The 17,377-nt window shown below is 41.9% G+C and overlaps 9 protein-coding genes across 9 annotated transcripts; 5 read left to right on the plus strand and 4 right to left on the minus strand.

Annotated features, from left to right (window-relative positions):
• Window positions 1-105: 105 nt before the first annotated feature.
• On the plus strand, window positions 106-2,103 carry V1514DRAFT_333336 (permease family-domain-containing protein). The gene has a single exon (XM_066928020.1). It carries the CDS (start codon window positions 132-134, stop codon window positions 1,920-1,922), a length of 1,791 nt encoding a protein of 596 aa, XP_066782475.1. The 5' UTR covers window positions 106-131; the 3' UTR covers window positions 1,923-2,103.
• Window positions 2,104-2,206: 103 nt separating this feature from the next.
• V1514DRAFT_108011 (amidase signature domain-containing protein) lies at window positions 2,207-4,327 on the plus strand. Its single transcript, XM_066924384.1, has 2 exons — window positions 2,207-3,248; window positions 3,325-4,327. The coding sequence occupies exons 1-2, from the start codon at window positions 2,490-2,492 to the stop codon at window positions 4,231-4,233; spliced, it is 1,668 nt and encodes a 555-aa protein (XP_066782476.1). The 5' UTR covers window positions 2,207-2,489; the 3' UTR covers window positions 4,234-4,327.
• Window positions 4,327-7,969, minus strand: V1514DRAFT_108015 (uncharacterized protein). Its single transcript, XM_066924385.1, has 3 exons — window positions 7,739-7,969; window positions 6,171-7,606; window positions 4,327-6,109 (listed from the first exon to the last, which is right to left on the minus strand). Exons 1-3 carry the CDS (start codon window positions 7,818-7,820, stop codon window positions 4,421-4,423), a joined length of 3,207 nt encoding a protein of 1,068 aa, XP_066782477.1. The 5' UTR covers window positions 7,821-7,969; the 3' UTR covers window positions 4,327-4,420.
• A 674-nt stretch (window positions 7,970-8,643) lies between these two features.
• Window positions 8,644-8,958, plus strand: V1514DRAFT_263811 (uncharacterized protein; the record flags this gene model as incomplete). Its single annotated transcript, XM_066924781.1, has 1 exon — window positions 8,644-8,958. A coding segment is annotated over one exon (315 nt), but the record flags the coding sequence as incomplete, so codon positions are not given.
• V1514DRAFT_308812 (uncharacterized protein) lies at window positions 8,830-11,230 on the minus strand. Its single transcript, XM_066925727.1, has 2 exons — window positions 10,265-11,230; window positions 8,830-10,211 (listed from the first exon to the last, which is right to left on the minus strand). Exons 1-2 carry the CDS (start codon window positions 11,185-11,187, stop codon window positions 9,182-9,184), a joined length of 1,953 nt encoding a protein of 650 aa, XP_066782479.1. The 5' UTR covers window positions 11,188-11,230; the 3' UTR covers window positions 8,830-9,181.
• Window positions 11,231-11,380: 150 nt separating this feature from the next.
• On the plus strand, window positions 11,381-13,603 carry V1514DRAFT_333344 (uncharacterized protein). Its single transcript, XM_066928021.1, has 4 exons — window positions 11,381-11,446; window positions 11,627-12,166; window positions 12,219-12,300; window positions 12,356-13,603. The coding sequence occupies exons 2-4, from the start codon at window positions 11,681-11,683 to the stop codon at window positions 13,384-13,386; spliced, it is 1,599 nt and encodes a 532-aa protein (XP_066782480.1). The 5' UTR covers window positions 11,381-11,446; window positions 11,627-11,680; the 3' UTR covers window positions 13,387-13,603.
• V1514DRAFT_333345 (Vta1 like-domain-containing protein) lies at window positions 13,341-14,805 on the minus strand. The gene is made up of 3 exons (XM_066928022.1): window positions 14,582-14,805; window positions 14,419-14,519; window positions 13,341-14,342 (listed from the first exon to the last, which is right to left on the minus strand). The coding sequence occupies exons 1-3, from the start codon at window positions 14,679-14,681 to the stop codon at window positions 13,617-13,619; spliced, it is 927 nt and encodes a 308-aa protein (XP_066782481.1). The 5' UTR covers window positions 14,682-14,805; the 3' UTR covers window positions 13,341-13,616.
• A 15-nt stretch (window positions 14,806-14,820) lies between these two features.
• V1514DRAFT_333348 (thioredoxin-like protein) lies at window positions 14,821-15,946 on the plus strand. Its single transcript, XM_066928023.1, has 3 exons — window positions 14,821-15,138; window positions 15,197-15,501; window positions 15,568-15,946. The coding sequence occupies exons 1-3, from the start codon at window positions 14,973-14,975 to the stop codon at window positions 15,898-15,900; spliced, it is 804 nt and encodes a 267-aa protein (XP_066782482.1). The 5' UTR covers window positions 14,821-14,972; the 3' UTR covers window positions 15,901-15,946.
• Window positions 15,527-17,303, minus strand: V1514DRAFT_333351 (uncharacterized protein). The gene is made up of 3 exons (XM_066928024.1): window positions 17,152-17,303; window positions 16,873-17,065; window positions 15,527-16,803 (listed from the first exon to the last, which is right to left on the minus strand). Exons 1-3 carry the CDS (start codon window positions 17,191-17,193, stop codon window positions 15,929-15,931), a joined length of 1,110 nt encoding a protein of 369 aa, XP_066782483.1. The 5' UTR covers window positions 17,194-17,303; the 3' UTR covers window positions 15,527-15,928.
• Window positions 17,304-17,377: the final 74 nt, after the last annotated feature.

Below are 17,377 nucleotides of genomic sequence, written 5' to 3' on the forward strand. Positions count from 1 at the left end.
ATATGCGCAAACCTTAATTTTTTATGTTCGACAGCTATACCAGGTCAAGCATTCGGAATCACCATAAAAATGAAGCAAATGTCCACCTTTTTATTCGTTACTATACCATCGTACAGAGTTATTGCTTCAATATGACCGACTCAGAAGACAGTGTCATAGTACAACCAGTTGACCAAAGATCACAGCCGTCTTTAGTGTCTAGCATTAAACATCGTCTGCTCACTAAAGAAGGTTGGCTTGGTGACTATGACTATCTTTACCTTTTCACTCCTCGCATACCTTTCCTTTCCCGAAAACAAAAACCGGGTCCTTTTTTCGGGCTCAATGACAAAATGCCTACTCTTTTGGCGTTCATCCTTGGCTTCCAACATTCACTAGCAATGCTAGCTGGTATTATTTCTCCTCCACTCATTCTTGCTGGTTCTGCCGGTGCAAATCTTGATACTGCAGGTCAGCAATACCTTGTCTCTGCTTCTCTCATATGTTGTGGTATTCTGTCCATAATTCAAATCACTCGCTTTCAAATTTACAAGACCCCATACTACATTGGCACTGGGCTTGTCTCCGTTGTTGGCACGTCGTTCGCAATCATTCCTGTAGCCACTGGTGCCTTCTCTCAGATGTATTCCAACGGATTTTGTCCCCTGGCAGAAGATGGCACTAAGCTTCCATGTCCTGATGGATACGGCGCGCTCATTGCCACCGCTTGCATCTGTTCATTGTTTGAAATTTTGCTTTCATTTACTCCTCCACGCATTCTTCAAAAGGTTTTCCCACCAATGGTAACTGGTCCAACCGTACTTTTAATTGGATTACATCTAATTGAAACCGGATTTCAAAACTGGGCTGGTGGTACTGGAAGTTGCATGTCCCGACCAGAAACTGGACTTTATGCACTATGCCCGACCATCGACTCGCCGCACGCTTTGTCATGGGGTTCAGCTCAATTCATCGGTCTTGGATTCTCTGTATTTGTCACAATCATTATTTGCGAAAAATGGGGTTCTCCAATCATGCAGTCGTGTGCCGTCATTGTCGGTCTTATTGTCGGCTGCATTATAGCCGCAGCCTGTGGATACTTTGACAGATCAACCATCGATGTTGCCCCCGTGGCTACATTTATCTGGACTCATACTTTTAAGCTTCGTCTTTATGGTCCCATGGTGCTGCCCATGCTAGCCGTGTATTTCACATTAATGATGGAGTCCATCGGCGATATTACTGCCACATGTGATGTCTCCCGTATTGAAGTCGAGGGTAAAACTTATGATTCGCGCATTCAAGGTGGTGTTTTGGCAGATGGTCTCAACGGAATGCTTGCCGGTCTCATGACCATGACACCAATGTCTACGTTTTCCCAGAACAATGGCGTAATTTCGCTAACCAAATGCGCGAACAGAACAGTGGGATATTTTTGTTGCTTTTTCCTCATCATCATGGGTATCTTCTCCAAATTTGCAGCCGCTCTTGTCGCCATACCAGCGTCAGTGCTTGGTGGCATGACCACGTTTCTCTTCTGTGCAGTATGTGTTTCTGGCTTGCGAATTATGTCTGCTGTTCATTGGAACCGGCGCAACAGATTTGTTCTCACTGCTGCACTGTCCGTCGGTGTCGGCTCAATTCTTGTGCCGGATTGGTTCAGTTATTTCTTTACGTACAGCGGCACTAATCACGCTCTTGCCGGATTTTTCGACGCAATCACTTTGATTATGGAAACCGGTTTTGCGCTTGGTGGTTTCATCGCCCTCATTCTTAACCTTCTCATTTCTGATGAAAATGACAGTTTCCTTGCAGTTGAAGCGTTTGAGATCGAAGCTCTTGACTTTCCCAGTTCTTCCAATGATGAAACTGATTCAGTTCCGCCTAATAACAACGCTTTCAATAACAACCGTTCAGTTGATGAAAAGCAAGTCAGGTTGTGAATTTCAGTTTGAGTTTTTGTTTTGTACCGGATTTAAGAAAAAAAAAATTTAGATTTAAAAATTGTTCTGTGATCTGCTGTAGTCTTTGGTTTTTTTCTTTTTGGGGATATGGTTGAAAATGAAATTGTGTAAATAAATATTCTTTAATTGGTAGAATTCATTATTGTGTCTTATAACTAACTATTTGTCATTAAAAATGATGAACATGATTTTTAAACGTGCGCCATAAAAAATAATGTTAAAATTCAGGTTTTGTCCTTGTGGATCGATTATATGGTAAATCTGATAATCAAACTAAATATGAATTCTGCAACGTTGTTATACGGTCGCTGGACGATATTGTCATTTTGGTCTTATCGGTAATCGGTAATGCTTAACAGCTTTCCCGTGGTAATCATCATAATTTAAAGTTTGGATTTTAATTTTTTCTCCGCCGGGGATCTGTTTATCAATCTTAACTTGTTCTTACTTGTTCAGTTTCTTATTGTACCAACATAGAGGACAATTGCATTTTTCTTTAAAACTAAACTTATTGCATTACTAAATATATTTTAGACATAGAGCAGAATGACAACTTGGCAAGAAGTCGTTGCTCAAAAGAGAGCGGACCGTGAAGTTCTTCTTGCTCCTTATAAGTTACCGGAAGATAAGCTCCCACCAGCCGAGCAATTGAACGTTATTGATTTTATTGACAATGGCGGTGCCGACTTATTACTTTCTGCTAAGGAAAAAGAGATTACTGAAATTGACGACATTGACACGCTCGCGGCTTCCATTGCCGATGGCAAGTATTCTGCTTCTGACGTTATCAGCGCGTACATTAAACGGGCAACAGTGGCGCACCAACTTACCAATTGTCTTTCTGAAGTGGTTTTTGAACAAGCTCTTGCCAGAGCAAAGAAATTGGATGAATATTATGCTTCTTCTGGCAAAACTGTAGGCAAGTATCATGGCGTGCCGATTACTTTAAAGGACCAATTCAACGTGCACGGAGTTGATACCACATTGGGTTACGTTGGACGAGCGAACAATCCAGTCACGGACAAGTCAAACGAAGCAGTGCTGGTTACCATTTTTGAAAAGGAAGGTGCTGTCGTGATTGCCAAGTCAAATTTGCCTCAGAGTATCATGTGGTGTGAGACTCATAATCCGTTATGGGGGCTTACCGTTAACCCTCGGCGGCGAGATTTCACGCCAGGTGGTTCAACTGGTGGTGAAGGTGCGCTGCTGCAATTGAAGGGATCAATTATGGGTTGGGGGACTGACCTTGGCGGATCTGTTCGGATACCACAAATTATGGGAGGTGGATACGGACTTCGACCGTCGGTGAGTCTATTAATTTAATGGTTTTTTATTTATTTAAATTTTTTTTTTTTCCAACTTAGCTAACAATTATTTTAAGGCGTGGAGAATTCCATATGAAGGTGTGCCTGTTACTATTGATGGTCAAGAACACGTTCCCTCAGTTATTGGTCCCATGACTCGTAATCTCGATTCACTAATCTCCATCACGAAATCAGTTATTGAAGCTGAGCCATGGACTCTTGACCCAAAATGTATTCCCATCCCATGGAGGCAAGAACAATACGACGCCATAATTTCTAAGCCTAAACTAATTTTTGGTGTCATGAAAGATGACGGCGTTGTTCGTGTTCATCCACCGATCGAACGCACGTTGAACGAAGCGGTTGAGAAACTTCGTGCTGCAGGTCATGAAATTGTAGAATGGTCGGCACCAGATTTGCATCAAGAACTTGTACCGATTTTAAACAAGTTTTACGAAGCTGATGGTGGTGAAGATGTTAAGAGCGATGTTAATAAGTTAGGTGAACCGTTTATGCCATACGTGGAAAGAATGGTGAACCGATCTCCTCCGATTTCGATTCCAGAATACTGGCATAACATGGTACTCAAGCGAGAATTGCAAAAGAAGTATCTTGACAAATGGAACGCGTCAAGGAAGCTCACGAGTAACGGCGAGCCAATCGACTTTATCCTTGCCCCCGGATGCCCGCATACCTCCGTGCCATGCGAAAAGACAAATTGGGTTGGATACACGCGAGTATGGAACGGATTGGATTATTCGGCTGCCGTGTTCCCGGTTTCCAATGTCGACAAGGCAGTGGACGAACTGAATGATGAACAAAAAGCATACGTACCCAGAAATGATTGGGACGCAACCAATTGGCCATTGTATAACCCTGAAACTATGCATGGATTACCAGTCAACCTTCAACTTATTGGAGGAAGATTGGCGGAGGAGAGGTTACTCGCTGGAGTTAAGCGCGTTGAAGAGATTCTCAAGGCTTGAATGAAATAATACTTTGAAAGTATTCTTTAATATAGTTTATTGTTGTAAGCTTAACAGTCGATGTATACCAATGTTCTATCCCAAATAACTCTAAAATCTCAAATAATAAACTCATTCATAAACAAAAGTACCGAATATCCATGAAAACTTTAAAAAAAAAAAAAAATGCAAACAACAAATTAAACATTTAAACATCTTGAGCTTGACTGGCCTCAATAACTGGATCCAATTCTGCAAGAGTTTGCCGAAACCATCCAGTTCTACGCTTGATAAATTTCCAAAGCTCAACACCGGAAACATAAATGGCAAGCACGGCGAAAAGTAAAGACCATTCCCAAGTGATGCTCTTCATCTTGAACACGTTAGTGTTAAGTTTGGGAATGAAAATGACGGGAAAAACAGAAATTGCACCAATCACGACGGAGTAAAACAAAAACTTATTACCGTACATGTCCTTGAAAAACGAAATTTTGGACTTGTGTGACTTGTCAAGATTAAACATGGACCGACGAAGGTGCTTGAACTCCCACGCAGACACAAGAATAAGCCAAGTCAGTTGAGCAAATATGGCGGCTCGTGCTCGGAATACGACATCACATGAATCGTTATAAGATGAATTGCAATCGTATCCAAGTTCTCCACCTCCATGGCCATAGACAATAACTGTAAATGACATTAAAAGACAAGCTCCCATTAAAAGACCATAAACAAACGTGTCGACAATGATCTCAAACGAAAAAATACCCTTTTTCGTATCATGAGGCGGGCGTTTCATAATTTCAGAAACAGCTGGTTCTAAAGACAACCCAAACGCTGGACCAGGCGACGTAATCATGTTAATCCACAAAATTTGAAGTGGTGCTAGAGGGAAAACTGACAGGTTTGTGCTATCCTTAAATGCAAGACCAATCACTAACAACACTACCTCGGCAACATTGGATGTTAATAAATGAAGCACAAACTTTTGAATATTGTCAAACATGCGCCGGCCTTCTTCAATAGCGCTGACTATGGAGGCAAAATTATCGTCTGTCAGTACGAGCTCGGACGCGGCCTTGGCGACATCAGAACCACCCATTCCCATAGCAATGCCAACATCTGCCATTTTGAGAGATGGCGAATCATTAACACCGTCACCAGTCATGGCAGCATACGCGCCTCGTCGATGAAGAGCTTCAATCATGCGAACTTTTGTGTGAGGAGCACACCGAGCAATGACTCTGGGCAGCGATTCAAGACTATCGATTTCTGCATCGGAAAGGCCATCAAATTGAGTAGCAGTCATTACCAAATTTCGGGCGACATGAGATGGCAGCGTATCAGACGAGCGAGGAATGATGCCAACTTCACGCGCGATAGCTTCCGCAGTACCTGGGTGATCACCAGTAAGCATGTGAACTTTAATGCCAGCTGCAGCACACTCAGCAACCGCATCCTTAGTCTCAGTTCTTGGAGGATCATAAAGACCGGCGAGGCCAATCAACGTGAGATTCTTTTCTACCGACTCACGGGGGAAATCCAGATAAGACAACTTGGGGTTTTCGATTTTCTGTCGAGCAATGGCAAGAACTCTAAGCCCCTGAGAAGCAAGGTCATTGACGGTAGATAAGATTTCGGTGCGTTTTTCTTTATTCATTGGTTGAAATTCGTTTCCGACCCCGACTCCAATGCACAAATCGATGATTCGCTCGACTGCACCTTTAGCAAAAATAATGACCTCGCCTCTTTCATTTATTTTGATTGGTGGTGTTTCAAATATAACTGACATGCGTTTGACTTCAGAGTCAAATGGATATTCTGCAAGTTGCGTCCATCCGCTATCAAGCAATGTCTTCTTGCCGTAATCAAACCTGTGCGAAAAAACTTGCAGCGCAATCTATTAAATTAGTAAACTTCATAAAAATAATATATAATAATAATAAACAAAAACTGTTTACCTCGGTTGGATCACCAGCTGCTTGCCAATGCCCTTTTTCCTCATCATATCGAACAGTTGCCAGGTTGCAAAGAGCGCATGCTTCGAGAAAATATTGAAGATCTTTGGTAATTGGAGGCAAAAAATTTTCAACCTTTGTAAGCTTCTGTTTTTCATCATCAGAAAAAGAAGAAGAGCCAATAGATTGGGCAGTTTTGGAAACCTCAATAGGGTGAAGAACTGAAGAATCTTTTTCTGTATTTCTTAACTGCGGAGCACTATATGGTGCAAGATCAATATTACCAGAGGTTGGGTCGACAGGTGAACTAGAGTTGGAAAGAGAATACATTCCAGACCCAGGAATCCAAGCTTTTCGGGTAAGCATTTTACCTTGAGTTAAAGTTCCTGTTTTATCAGAACAAATACTGCTCACGCCGCCAAGAGCTTCAAGTGCATCCAGTTTGCGGACGATCACTTTTTTTGCAGCCATTCGTCGCATTCCGACAGCCATAGTGATGGTCAGGACTGCAATAAGAGATTCAGGGATAATGGCGATGCCGAGAGAAATGGCGTAGATTGTGACCTCGTGAGATGCCTTAAAGTTATTGACGCCAAAAACAATTAATGCCAGCACGCAGGCAAAAAGAAGAAGAAAGTAAGCAAGCATGGCGAGTTTTCGTTGAAGTGGTGTGCCCACAGTAAGGCCGAGAAAGCTTCCAATGGCATCCCAAGATCGAAGACCAAATCCCTTGAGTGGTTGCATGATGCCATACTTTTTGGCATTCATGGAACGACCATTTTTACGCTGCTTACCAGCCAATGAAGCTGCAATCATACCAATTTCCGTAGCCATGCCTGTAGAGATGGCAACACCACGAGCCCGACCTTTGGTGACAGTTGATGACGAATAGGCAAGGTTGATGCGATCACCAACCCCGGCGTGATTTTCGTGAGAGAAAATCACGTTGTGGTCCTTGAGAACCGGTAGAGATTCTCCAGTAAGAAGAGCTTCATCAGTTTCAAAATTCATTGTTTCGGTGAGTCTGAGGTCTGCAGGAACAACGTCTCCGGTCTGCACAATAACAATGTCACCGGGCACGACGTGAACCGAAGGGATATGCTCAAGCACGCCATCTCTAATCACCGTGGCTGTTGGCGAAGACAGTGATCTTAAAGAGTCAATTGTTTGCTCTGCTCGATATTCTTGGACGACGCCAATAGCAATGTTAAGGACGATGACGGCGGTAATAACACCGCCCTCGACGTAGTCCGAAACACCATATGAAAGGGCCATGGCGAGAACCAAGACAAGGCCCATGGCGTTTGTGCATTGTCTAGCAATAACTTTAGCAAGTGAAACTCCGGATTCGCCATTAAGCTTGTTACTGCCGTATTGTTGAAGATTTGTTTCAGCTGCGACCTTGGTCAAGCCGGTTTCGGTGTTGGAGTGAAGTTGATCTAGAGGGTTTGTGATTAGTTAAATATTACAAAAGCGGTGCGGCTCACGCCGGGCACGGATCATCGCTCAACTTTAAATTAAATAAAAACGATCAAGACCTAGCGAACGTTGAGATCCGGAATAATACGTACCGACAACATCAGCGAAAGCAAGTTGGTAGGGAGGCACATCGTAAATAACTTGACAAGTTACGTCTTTTTTCTTGTTGACCATAGTTTTGCGGAAAATATGGACAGGCGGGGGCGAACGAGCGTCAAGTCGAATGTGTAATAATAATGAGAGGGACGTTTATAGAGCGTTTTTATGTAAGAGAGTAAGGGTGATTTTTGAAGTAAACAAAAAGACTTTGATGAAAAAGGGAAATGGAAGGGTTTAAGTATTGTAAATTTGTCCATGAGGGGTGGAACCTAATAATGCCGGCGTCTGGGCAACCAAGAGTGTCCAAGAACCCGAGAACCAACGAGGCATGGCAAGAAAACAGGGATATATATTTAACCGGAACTGAACCCACATCTGCCCAAGATTCACTCGAGTGCGCCTGCGGTGATTTTGATGCCACCTGAAGTCAGTCAACACTAATCACGACAGCCACCTGGTTCGTCAAGCGGGCCTGGCGTGTTGGGAAGGTCTTACTTAGGTCTTATTATTAAGGTCGTGCGATTGCGAGTGATCAACTTGCGTCCCCAGATTAGGCAGTCCGCACTAATCCAGATCGGGTAGTTTGCGCCGCGCATCTAACCACTGCACGTGCTAAACCGCTTATAGAGCATTGCCGTTGATAGCGGGCGTGGCGCCAAGTCCCATGTGACTGGCGCTGCGTAAGCGCAAACTGGCAAACCGCGCAGCTCGCTTTGCATTGTTTGTTGACGTCAGGGAGTCAAGTCCGCGGCCGGGTAAACGCTAGTTTTTTTTGCTGTATAATTATAGTGTTACCCGGCTGGCTCGGGCAAATTCGGTTCACACTTACTGGTAAATTGAATTTTTTGGAAAGTGTCAGTCCTAGACAACGACGATACGCATCACCTTATCAATCGCCATGCGCCACTCTATAGTTCTGTTTGCTCGAGCAACGTCGAGATCCAACATTGCCATGCCAGAGGTCAACGTGCTTCCGCCGCTGCCTCTCTACCGAAGGCTTCTACGGGCGCATCGCAAGTTGCCGGTAGAGCATCGTTTCATTGGAGACCAATATGTTAAAGCCGAATTCAGGAACCACAGAGACGTGGAAAACCCACTACATATCGTTGGTTTTTTGACTACCTGGCAACAATACGCCGAAACTATTGAAGGTGATTCATGGAAGGAGGCAAAGCTCGATCAGGAAAAGCTCGAAAAGATGAGTGATGAACAAGTTATACAGGTGAGAGCTCGGCAACCGCTCAATCATGGTCTTGTTTTTTTGTCTCGCTACTATTTACCCATACTTACGCATTACATGCCTAGTTCTACGAGCTCATGCAGTCTGCCAAAGGCCTGCAGTCCGAGTACTCTCAGCATTTCAAAGACACTACCGACCCCAACAAGCCGAATAATGATTCTAATAAATCAAGTTAAACAATGCATCTGCACAATTTCTATCGTCGTGCCCTCCCTGATTTTGCAGACTCTTCACGCTCGACGATCTCTCCGATACCGCCGGCTTCTTCATACTGATCTTCCAGTGCACGAACTTCTTCATATCTCTCCCACCATCGCTCTTCGGCCAGCTCAAACGCGTCGCGCTTCAACTCTTTACCTCGCTTACTTCCATCCTTATTATTTGATATTGCCCACTCCATAAACGAATTACCCGTCCGGCTGTAGAACGCACGTAAAGATTCGAACGGCCGCGGGTGTGGTAAATAAGGCCGTGGATCTGGAGCAATACTAATACCCCCGGCAGTTTCTGCTAACTCTTCCGTTTCATCCACAACAATTTCTTCCGGCGCATTTTCCACTTCCGCATTCTCTTCTTCTTCTTGCTCGTCGCCGTCCTCGTCCACATCATCTTCTTCTTCATCTTCATCTTCGTCCTCGTCATCCATTTCATCATCGCTTTCCCCACTCTCTGCCTCAGCCTTGTCCACCTCTTCTTTGAAGTTCTCCCATATTACTTTCACACCGTCCAACTTTCCTAATTCGATTGCGTACATGGAATCAAGACTGAATTCTTTATCACCTTTTTCCCATATACCTCCATATATGTATAAAGTATCGCCCAACACCGTTGTTGATGCATTAAACCTCGCGTGTGGTAACTGCAGTGTCACTGGATGTTCCACTTTTGAGACAGATTCCTGTTCGTCGTCACTGTCATCGTCGCTGCTCTCGCTAACTGGCGCGTCCTTTTCGGTTTTCTCTTCTCCCAAAATTCGTGATAAATTTTCCGCCAACTCATTCGTTTTCGCCTTCTGCGCAGTATTCTTATCTACTTGAGATTGTGCTGGTCGCTTGCGCGGTGGCCGAATACTCAATGGGAACCACTTGTTCGAGGTAACTTGGAATGCAAACAAATCATTGTAAAATTGAGATTCCAAGCTCTCTTCAGTTTCTTCAGTGTCGTACACCCCAGCAAATAAAATTCCCCGGCCTTTATGATAAACCATAGAACATCCAACGCGTGGCCTAATTTATTAGTTTATGGCCATCTAAACCAAAAAAAAAAAAAAAAAACTCACGATGGAGCCCAAGCACTCTTTCTTCTGCGCTCCCATCGCACAGTCTTCAGTTCTGGCGTGAGCTTCAATTGCCAACAATCTGAATGAACTTTTCCCACAATCTTCTTTTGAGAATTTTTAACTTTAGAGTAACCTCCCCATATTACCGCACCATCTTCCGTGGGTAAAAAGCTGTGTCCGCTTCTAGCTTCTGGCTTTAACGTGCTTGGCGGAAATTCAATCTGCTGCCATTTGTAAGTGGTAACGTCGAACGCCCATAGATCGTCAAGGTAGGTTGTTGATGCCGCCAGGTCTCTAAATCCGCCGTGCAATAAAACATAGTTCTTCCAGCTCGTCATTCTATGACCTGAACGTGGCGACGGAGATTTTTTTGATTCGACTTTGGACCATTCCTTCGTGTTGGAATCTAGGAGCCATGTATCACCGTAATGATAGAAAGTGTTTTGCTTTGGTGACGAAAACTCTCCTCCAAACAAAACAATGATACCAGTCGAGGCATGGACGCACATGTTATGACCCGAACGTGGCAACGGTGTGTTTGGAGAAGTGACTTCCCTCCAAGATGAGCTGTCAGTATTGTACACTAACAAGTCATTATAAAACTCGGCCATGCCCAAGCTATTTACTCCTTCTCCACCAAATAAGAGTAATTCCTTCCTGTTTGAAAAACTTGAAATCAACGACCCATTAAGTCGCTTCTTGGGCTTAACACCATCTCCAAGGAGTGTAATTTTTACTGCCAAATAATTGGTTTGTTCACGAGCATACTCAGCCAGAATATCGTCAATATTCTGGTCTTGATCTTCCTCATCTTCAAACTTTGACGCTTTCTTCTTTGCCTTGGAAGCTGATTTTGACTGTGCTTTTAATGCCTTTTCAGCACTCCTAGCTTTTTTTGCCACCTTGTCTTTTTTCTTTCCCATTACTTTATAATTTGAATGAACTGGTGGTCTATAATGAATTTTGCAAACTTCTCGAAACTTTGTATGTTACATAATAAAGGACTAACTTTGTTTCCTTGCCGATACTAGGGCAAAAAATTATTTATACTTTCTGAGCCGCACTTTGTTAGCCAAATCCCCGCCATCAATCAATAATAAGTACTTACAATTAACTAAATGTGCTATATTTATTATAGCAAGTGATTTGACTACCTTATCTCTCATTTTTACGTCTATGTAGGTATGTTAAAAAATAATTTTAGTTATTAACCAAAAAAATGGAAGGGTGGGGTTTTAACAGCAAGTTCACCCACTGTTTACAATTTGCTCGTTATGGAACCAATGTTACACAAACGACGCCTTGATCTACTGTTATTGATACCAACGCACTCATAAACGCTAACAACTTTTGGTTGCAAAGATCAACATTCATGCCAGCTAGTTTGCATTATTTATTTTTCAAATATTGCTAGTTATGGAGGTTACCAAAATAAAACAACACAGAGTCAAGGAATTTGTTAACAGTCAAATATTGCTGCAGAATCAGCATTTATCGCCAATTCAAAATTCAATCGATCGCATAGCAAATATACCAGAGATTACCCCACTAAAAATTCAATCAGAAAAGCGGGACGATGAAACTGATAGTTCTCTATTGGACCAGTATCAGGTTGAATATGAACAAGTTGATGATAGCGGTATGACCAAGGCTAGCAATGATTTTAACGAGCCTCTGCAAGATATATCGAACGAACCGATCACATATACCAAACCGTTCGAAAAACCGCGGCGCCGGCCTATGAAAGATTCAAATAATTCCTCGAACAAGACCAAGCGCGTCAATAAGACAGAAACTTCTTCGTCACGCAAGAATGCATCGAAGAAAAAACCTTGGAAAGATGTGAAGTCTATGGTTAGCAAACTGGCTACTATTGATTCTCTTTCGAACCAACGTCTAACAGTAAGTTCAGTCAATTATATACGCACCGACGCAAGCTTTAACCTTTTGATAGCTTGCGCACATTTCACAGGCTGGAATATTTAATCATGTTAAACGATCCAACTTGAGTACACCGCAAGATCCTGGTGGAGGACGTAAGATCTTTTTTTTAAAATATAGTGAACTCAATAAAAGCTGACTGTAGCTTAGTTCCTGATCTCACTTTTACAAATATCAATAAGTTGGCAGATCTACCAAAGGAAGCTAAAAAGTCATCTACAAGTGGAACGAAAAAAATTACTGATTTATACCGCGGAATAGAAACTGGGGAATACTGTAATCAAGAATATTCAATGAGCAAAGATGAAGATTGTCTGCTTGAACATATAGATAACGGCGTGACAGACAAGGTGACTCCAAGATCTTCGACAAGCGGTTCAAAGATTGTTGAACAATTAGAGCGTCGTGCCGAAGAAGTTATTGAAAGCATGGATAAATCGCTTTTTACCAGCGATATTATTAATGCTGCCAACTTAGACTATCCACCGCCTCAAATACAATATCTGGCTCACGAAGATCGCGATGCTAATACACATCAGTCTATGGACATGCTTGCTCACCTTGCTATTCTACCGAATAATTTTGATATGACCATATTTGAACAAGCACTACAAGAATTGGAAAAATATCGAAAACAGTTTCCGGATACCTTTCTTGGTGAAAATTTTACTCAATCACCGAATCGCAGCGTTTACGAGAGCATACCGATCTATGCAGAACAAAACGTGTCCGATATGGTGATAACCAGTACTCGTGATGGTCGCGATGATATAAGCGGTTTTCTTCAATTGCCAGTTATTTTTGGAAATGAGGAAAATTATAGTGGGCAACATGATGAACGCCGTGAATCAGATGATGCAACGTATATGGCCGATGGAAGTAACAATCAAGACGATCTTTCTTTGATACGTCAAATGCAATCATATCCAAATTCTTCTCATAGTCATGATATGGATGAGTATATTGTTTATCCGAATATTGAAGACCGTGAAGATGACCACAGCACAGATATCGAATCTGCTAACAAGTTTAAGGCCTTCAATTCTGAGATGCTGATAACGAACTACGCACATGATTTAAGTACGCATTCAGGATTTTTTGAGCTAACTACCAATGATTGGGAATTAAGAAATTTGGATGATGCCGAGCCGCCAAAGTTCATGCCAAACAGAATTTATTAAGAGTACCCCGATCACGAGAAATAATAAATGCATTATTAACCATTGACGCACACTAAAAGTGACGACACAATGGCATTTTATTAGAAAAAGAGTTGTACAAAGTTGTACAACATTATGGTCTATTCTTGAACTTTCATGTCTTTTGAAGACGAGTTTTTTAAAATTTAGGTATTGATTATGTGATTGAGTAATTAAAAAAAAAAATTGTACATGTAAGAATGATGCAATAATTAAACACTTTCCCCTAATAATCGTAGCGCGGTCCTGAGCTCCTTGACCGCCGTATCTACGTCTTCATAGTTTAACGCCGAGATCGCGTACTTGGAATGCTTCTGAGCTAAGGAGAATCTCTCGGCTTCGTCCATAATCTGTTGCACGTCTTGCTTGGAAACGTGTTTTTGCTCATGATGATAACCTTGAAGTGGAGCATCAACCGAAAAAGGTGCAGACGGAGTTGCGGCATGTTGTCGGTAAATATTCTCGGCTGACGATGATGCAGGTGCTGATGGTGAGATCTGGCTCGATGCGGCGCGGGGCGAGCTTGGCGAGAACTGTGGCTGTTCGTCGACTGATAGGTTTTTAACTTGTTCATTGGTCACTGCTAATACGTTATCGCTTTCAATTTCTTGTTGTTCTTGTGATGGTTGCGGGGATGGCGGTCTAGGGTCGTAATCATTTGGATCTTTTCCGGCCGTGATGGCCTTGATTATTCTAGCAGCGTGGTATTTAGCATACTTAATTTGATCACGAATCACCAAGTCTGGTTGGCCAAAAAGTTTTAAAAGTTCGAGAAATGATGCGGCAGCGAGAAGATTCAATGCGGTGGCCTTTGTGGTTGTCTTGTTTTGAATGTCCTTATCCGCGTTGGCGAAAACCCGGGTCGCGAATTTTTCGACATACGCCTGTCCTACTACTTCATCCGTAATCGTATCATGTTCTTTCAAATTTTCTTTGTCCTGTTTTTTTTTTTTTTTTTTATATAAAAATTATTGTGAGCTGGTTCCACTTGCGCAGAGCAGGATTGGTTCATACCTGTTCAACCACGTCCAGCAGGTTGGTGACGTATTCCGCAGCGATTGGATCAGTTTGATGAACCTTGGCTGCTAATGCTTCCTCAATTGCATAATATTTACCTTCAACATTATATTTATTTAGTTCAAATTCTTTCAAAAAGTTCCAATAAAAATAAACTCACAATAATACGAGATAACTGGATCGGCACGTTCGAGTTCTCGCGCTCTGGCGATGTACGTACTGATAAACTTCAGTGACGGCGGCGGAGGTGCTAAGCTCATTACTTCAAAATATTCCTAATGTCTCAATCAAGTAGTGTAAGGTGCCTAGTGTAAGGTGCCTAAACTTTCATTTCGTTTGACGTTGACCACAACGAACTATGTCTATCAGATGTATATATGTAAATCCAGCGGATATGTGATTACAGCTAATAGGGTGTTGTGCCTTTTTATAAAGGCCACCTATGTTTAAACTCTAAATTTCAAGATCAATTACTGTAGAATTGAGACTCACTATTATTAATTATAACGGTAGATTAAACCCAAGTGCGACCAATAAAACAAAAAAAGGACATGCAATTAAAGTCATTGTTGCTATTATCCCAGGTATTTCTCGCTGGGGCTTCAGCCTTGTTTTATGGCAAAGATACTGCGGTGATCAATTTAACGCCATCGACATTTGGATCCGAAATTATTGATACAAATCACACTTCTATTGTGGAATTCTATGCCGAATGGTGTAAGTCGATTTATTATTATTGATGCTTTTCTTTTTTTTTTTTTAATACCGTTATAAGGTGGTCATTGTCAAAATTTAAAACCTCATTACATCAAAGCAGCATCTTCGCTCAAGGGGGTCGTAAAGGTCGCCAGCGTGAGATGCGATGACGATTTCGCAAAACCACTATGTGAAAAATATAATATTAAGGGATTTCCGACTATAAAGGTTTTTCGACCTAATGCCAAGTCACCAAAGAATCCGTACATTGAAGATTATCATGGCCAAAGAACGGCCAAGGCTATTGTAGATTATGTTCTTCCCAAAATTCAGAATAGAGTGAAACGGCTAAAGCCTGAAGGGTTGGAAAAATGGTTAAATGAGGTACGTATAAATATTCAAATACTTTCACAGGTTACTAAGTTACTAATTGCTAATATATATATACAGTTTGAAATTCCAAAAGTGTTGCTATTATCCGACAAACAAAATACGCCCTCAATGTTAAAGTCTTTGGCAGTTGATTATGCTGACGTGTTGGCCTTTGCCACCATTAATGGTGCAGGCAAAGATGTTTTGGCCAAATATCACGTTAAGAAAGCACCAGCTCTTGTGGTTATTAATGGTGATCAAGTCACTAACTATTCTGGCCCTCTCAAGAATGAACCAATATACGATTTCTTGTCAGGAATCGCAACCCCGTCTGAAGGACCGAAAGCTTTTAAAAACACACAAAAGCTCAAAAAGAAAAATAAAAAGAAAACAGGTCGTGAAGAATTATAGAATAAATAATACACCACGTGATTCATTTTTAGTGCAACAAAGTCTCTTCTCCAATATCGTGAATATTGCGAGATTCCATTTCCTTTCTTAATAAATCCTGAAATGACGGGCCGGCATAATCAATATTAAGCCTTTGCAATGCAGCCTGCGTCTTTTTAACTACTTCTTCCTTCTTTTCCATTCTTTGCGTAGTCCGTGGAAGAAAAATGTTCATAACGTCAGCCCACTGAACGATATACTCCGGCCCTAGTGCAAAAGTCATGTCAAACAGTTTGATCTTGTCCGCTGCTATTACCGGATTAAGTGCTACGTATAACTGCATCACAACCGTGCTAAGCGCGATGATGTGCTTGTCAGAAATGTTTGCAAAATCAAGCAAGTTCCGGGCATTTTTGAACTTGAAGTTTCGATTATAATCAAATTTTGTCATTTCGGCCTTGAATGTCAGTGGCTTGCCGTAATTATTTTCAACAAATTTCCAATAAAATGCAATTAGCTTTCCCCAATTGCAAACCACAGGCCGAGGCACATCGGTTCTCTCAGCCTGGAAAGTAACACCTTGTTCAATTTTCATTAAAACCGCAATCGAAATCGACCGAATTTGCATCTGTAATATCCATCGGATTACTTCATGTGGCGGGCGAATGGGACACGGATACCAAGCAGCATATCCTAGTGCAGCGGAAGACACTAGCATCAATGTTGGATCCATGCGAGATGCTCTCTGCATGTCGGCTGTCAGGCAGATTAATCCAAGTTGCACTAACTTGTATAAATTTTCTCTGATCACTCGATCAAACTGCTTGTTCACCAATCGAAGAGAAAGAACAGTGTTGAATGAGAAATACGTGCATATCTGGTATACCGCTGCATCCGGCAAATCCACCTTGTTCTTTTTTGATCCTTATTTTTGTTTTTTTTAAAAAAAAAATGTTAGTTGCGTTTAAATTTTCAGCGATGGTTTCAATTTACCAATATGAAAAATATGCGATGGATGAATATGATGCACTCCATGATGTGCAAGGGCATAATGACGGTGAACTTTGGACTCATGGCTCAATGCTGAATTGGTTTGACCACTAACCAATGTTACATCGGATCCTGATCTTTTAAAAAATTGATCCTTGCCCCTTCGGCTACTATGACCGAGAACTTTGGAAAGTAGCTTATGAATCGAAGATCGATTTGCAGGATCAAATGGGCTTGTGTCAGATTCGATCATATTGTAATTACTATCCAACAATTGGTTACCGTGTATAATAAAAGCAAAAAAAAAGTTATATGGGATATCATTATAATCAGTCAAAATGTCAATTCAATGACAAAATAATGTAGTTTGTCCATTTATGGCGATGTGACAAGTCGTTAATTGAATTTTTTTTGGGCGTGGGCGTCCGTCACATGGAAACCATGAAGTCATCGCTTACCATCGCTTACCGTTCCTGGTTTTCGCGCAATTACTAGATCGGTATCGATC

The sequence above is a fragment of the Lipomyces japonicus genome (assembly GCF_038497905.1).
Source record: "Lipomyces japonicus strain CBS 7319 unplaced genomic scaffold V1514scaffold_28, whole genome shotgun sequence".
In the NCBI taxonomy this organism is placed as follows: Eukaryota; Fungi; Ascomycota; class Lipomycetes; order Lipomycetales; family Lipomycetaceae; genus Lipomyces; species Lipomyces japonicus.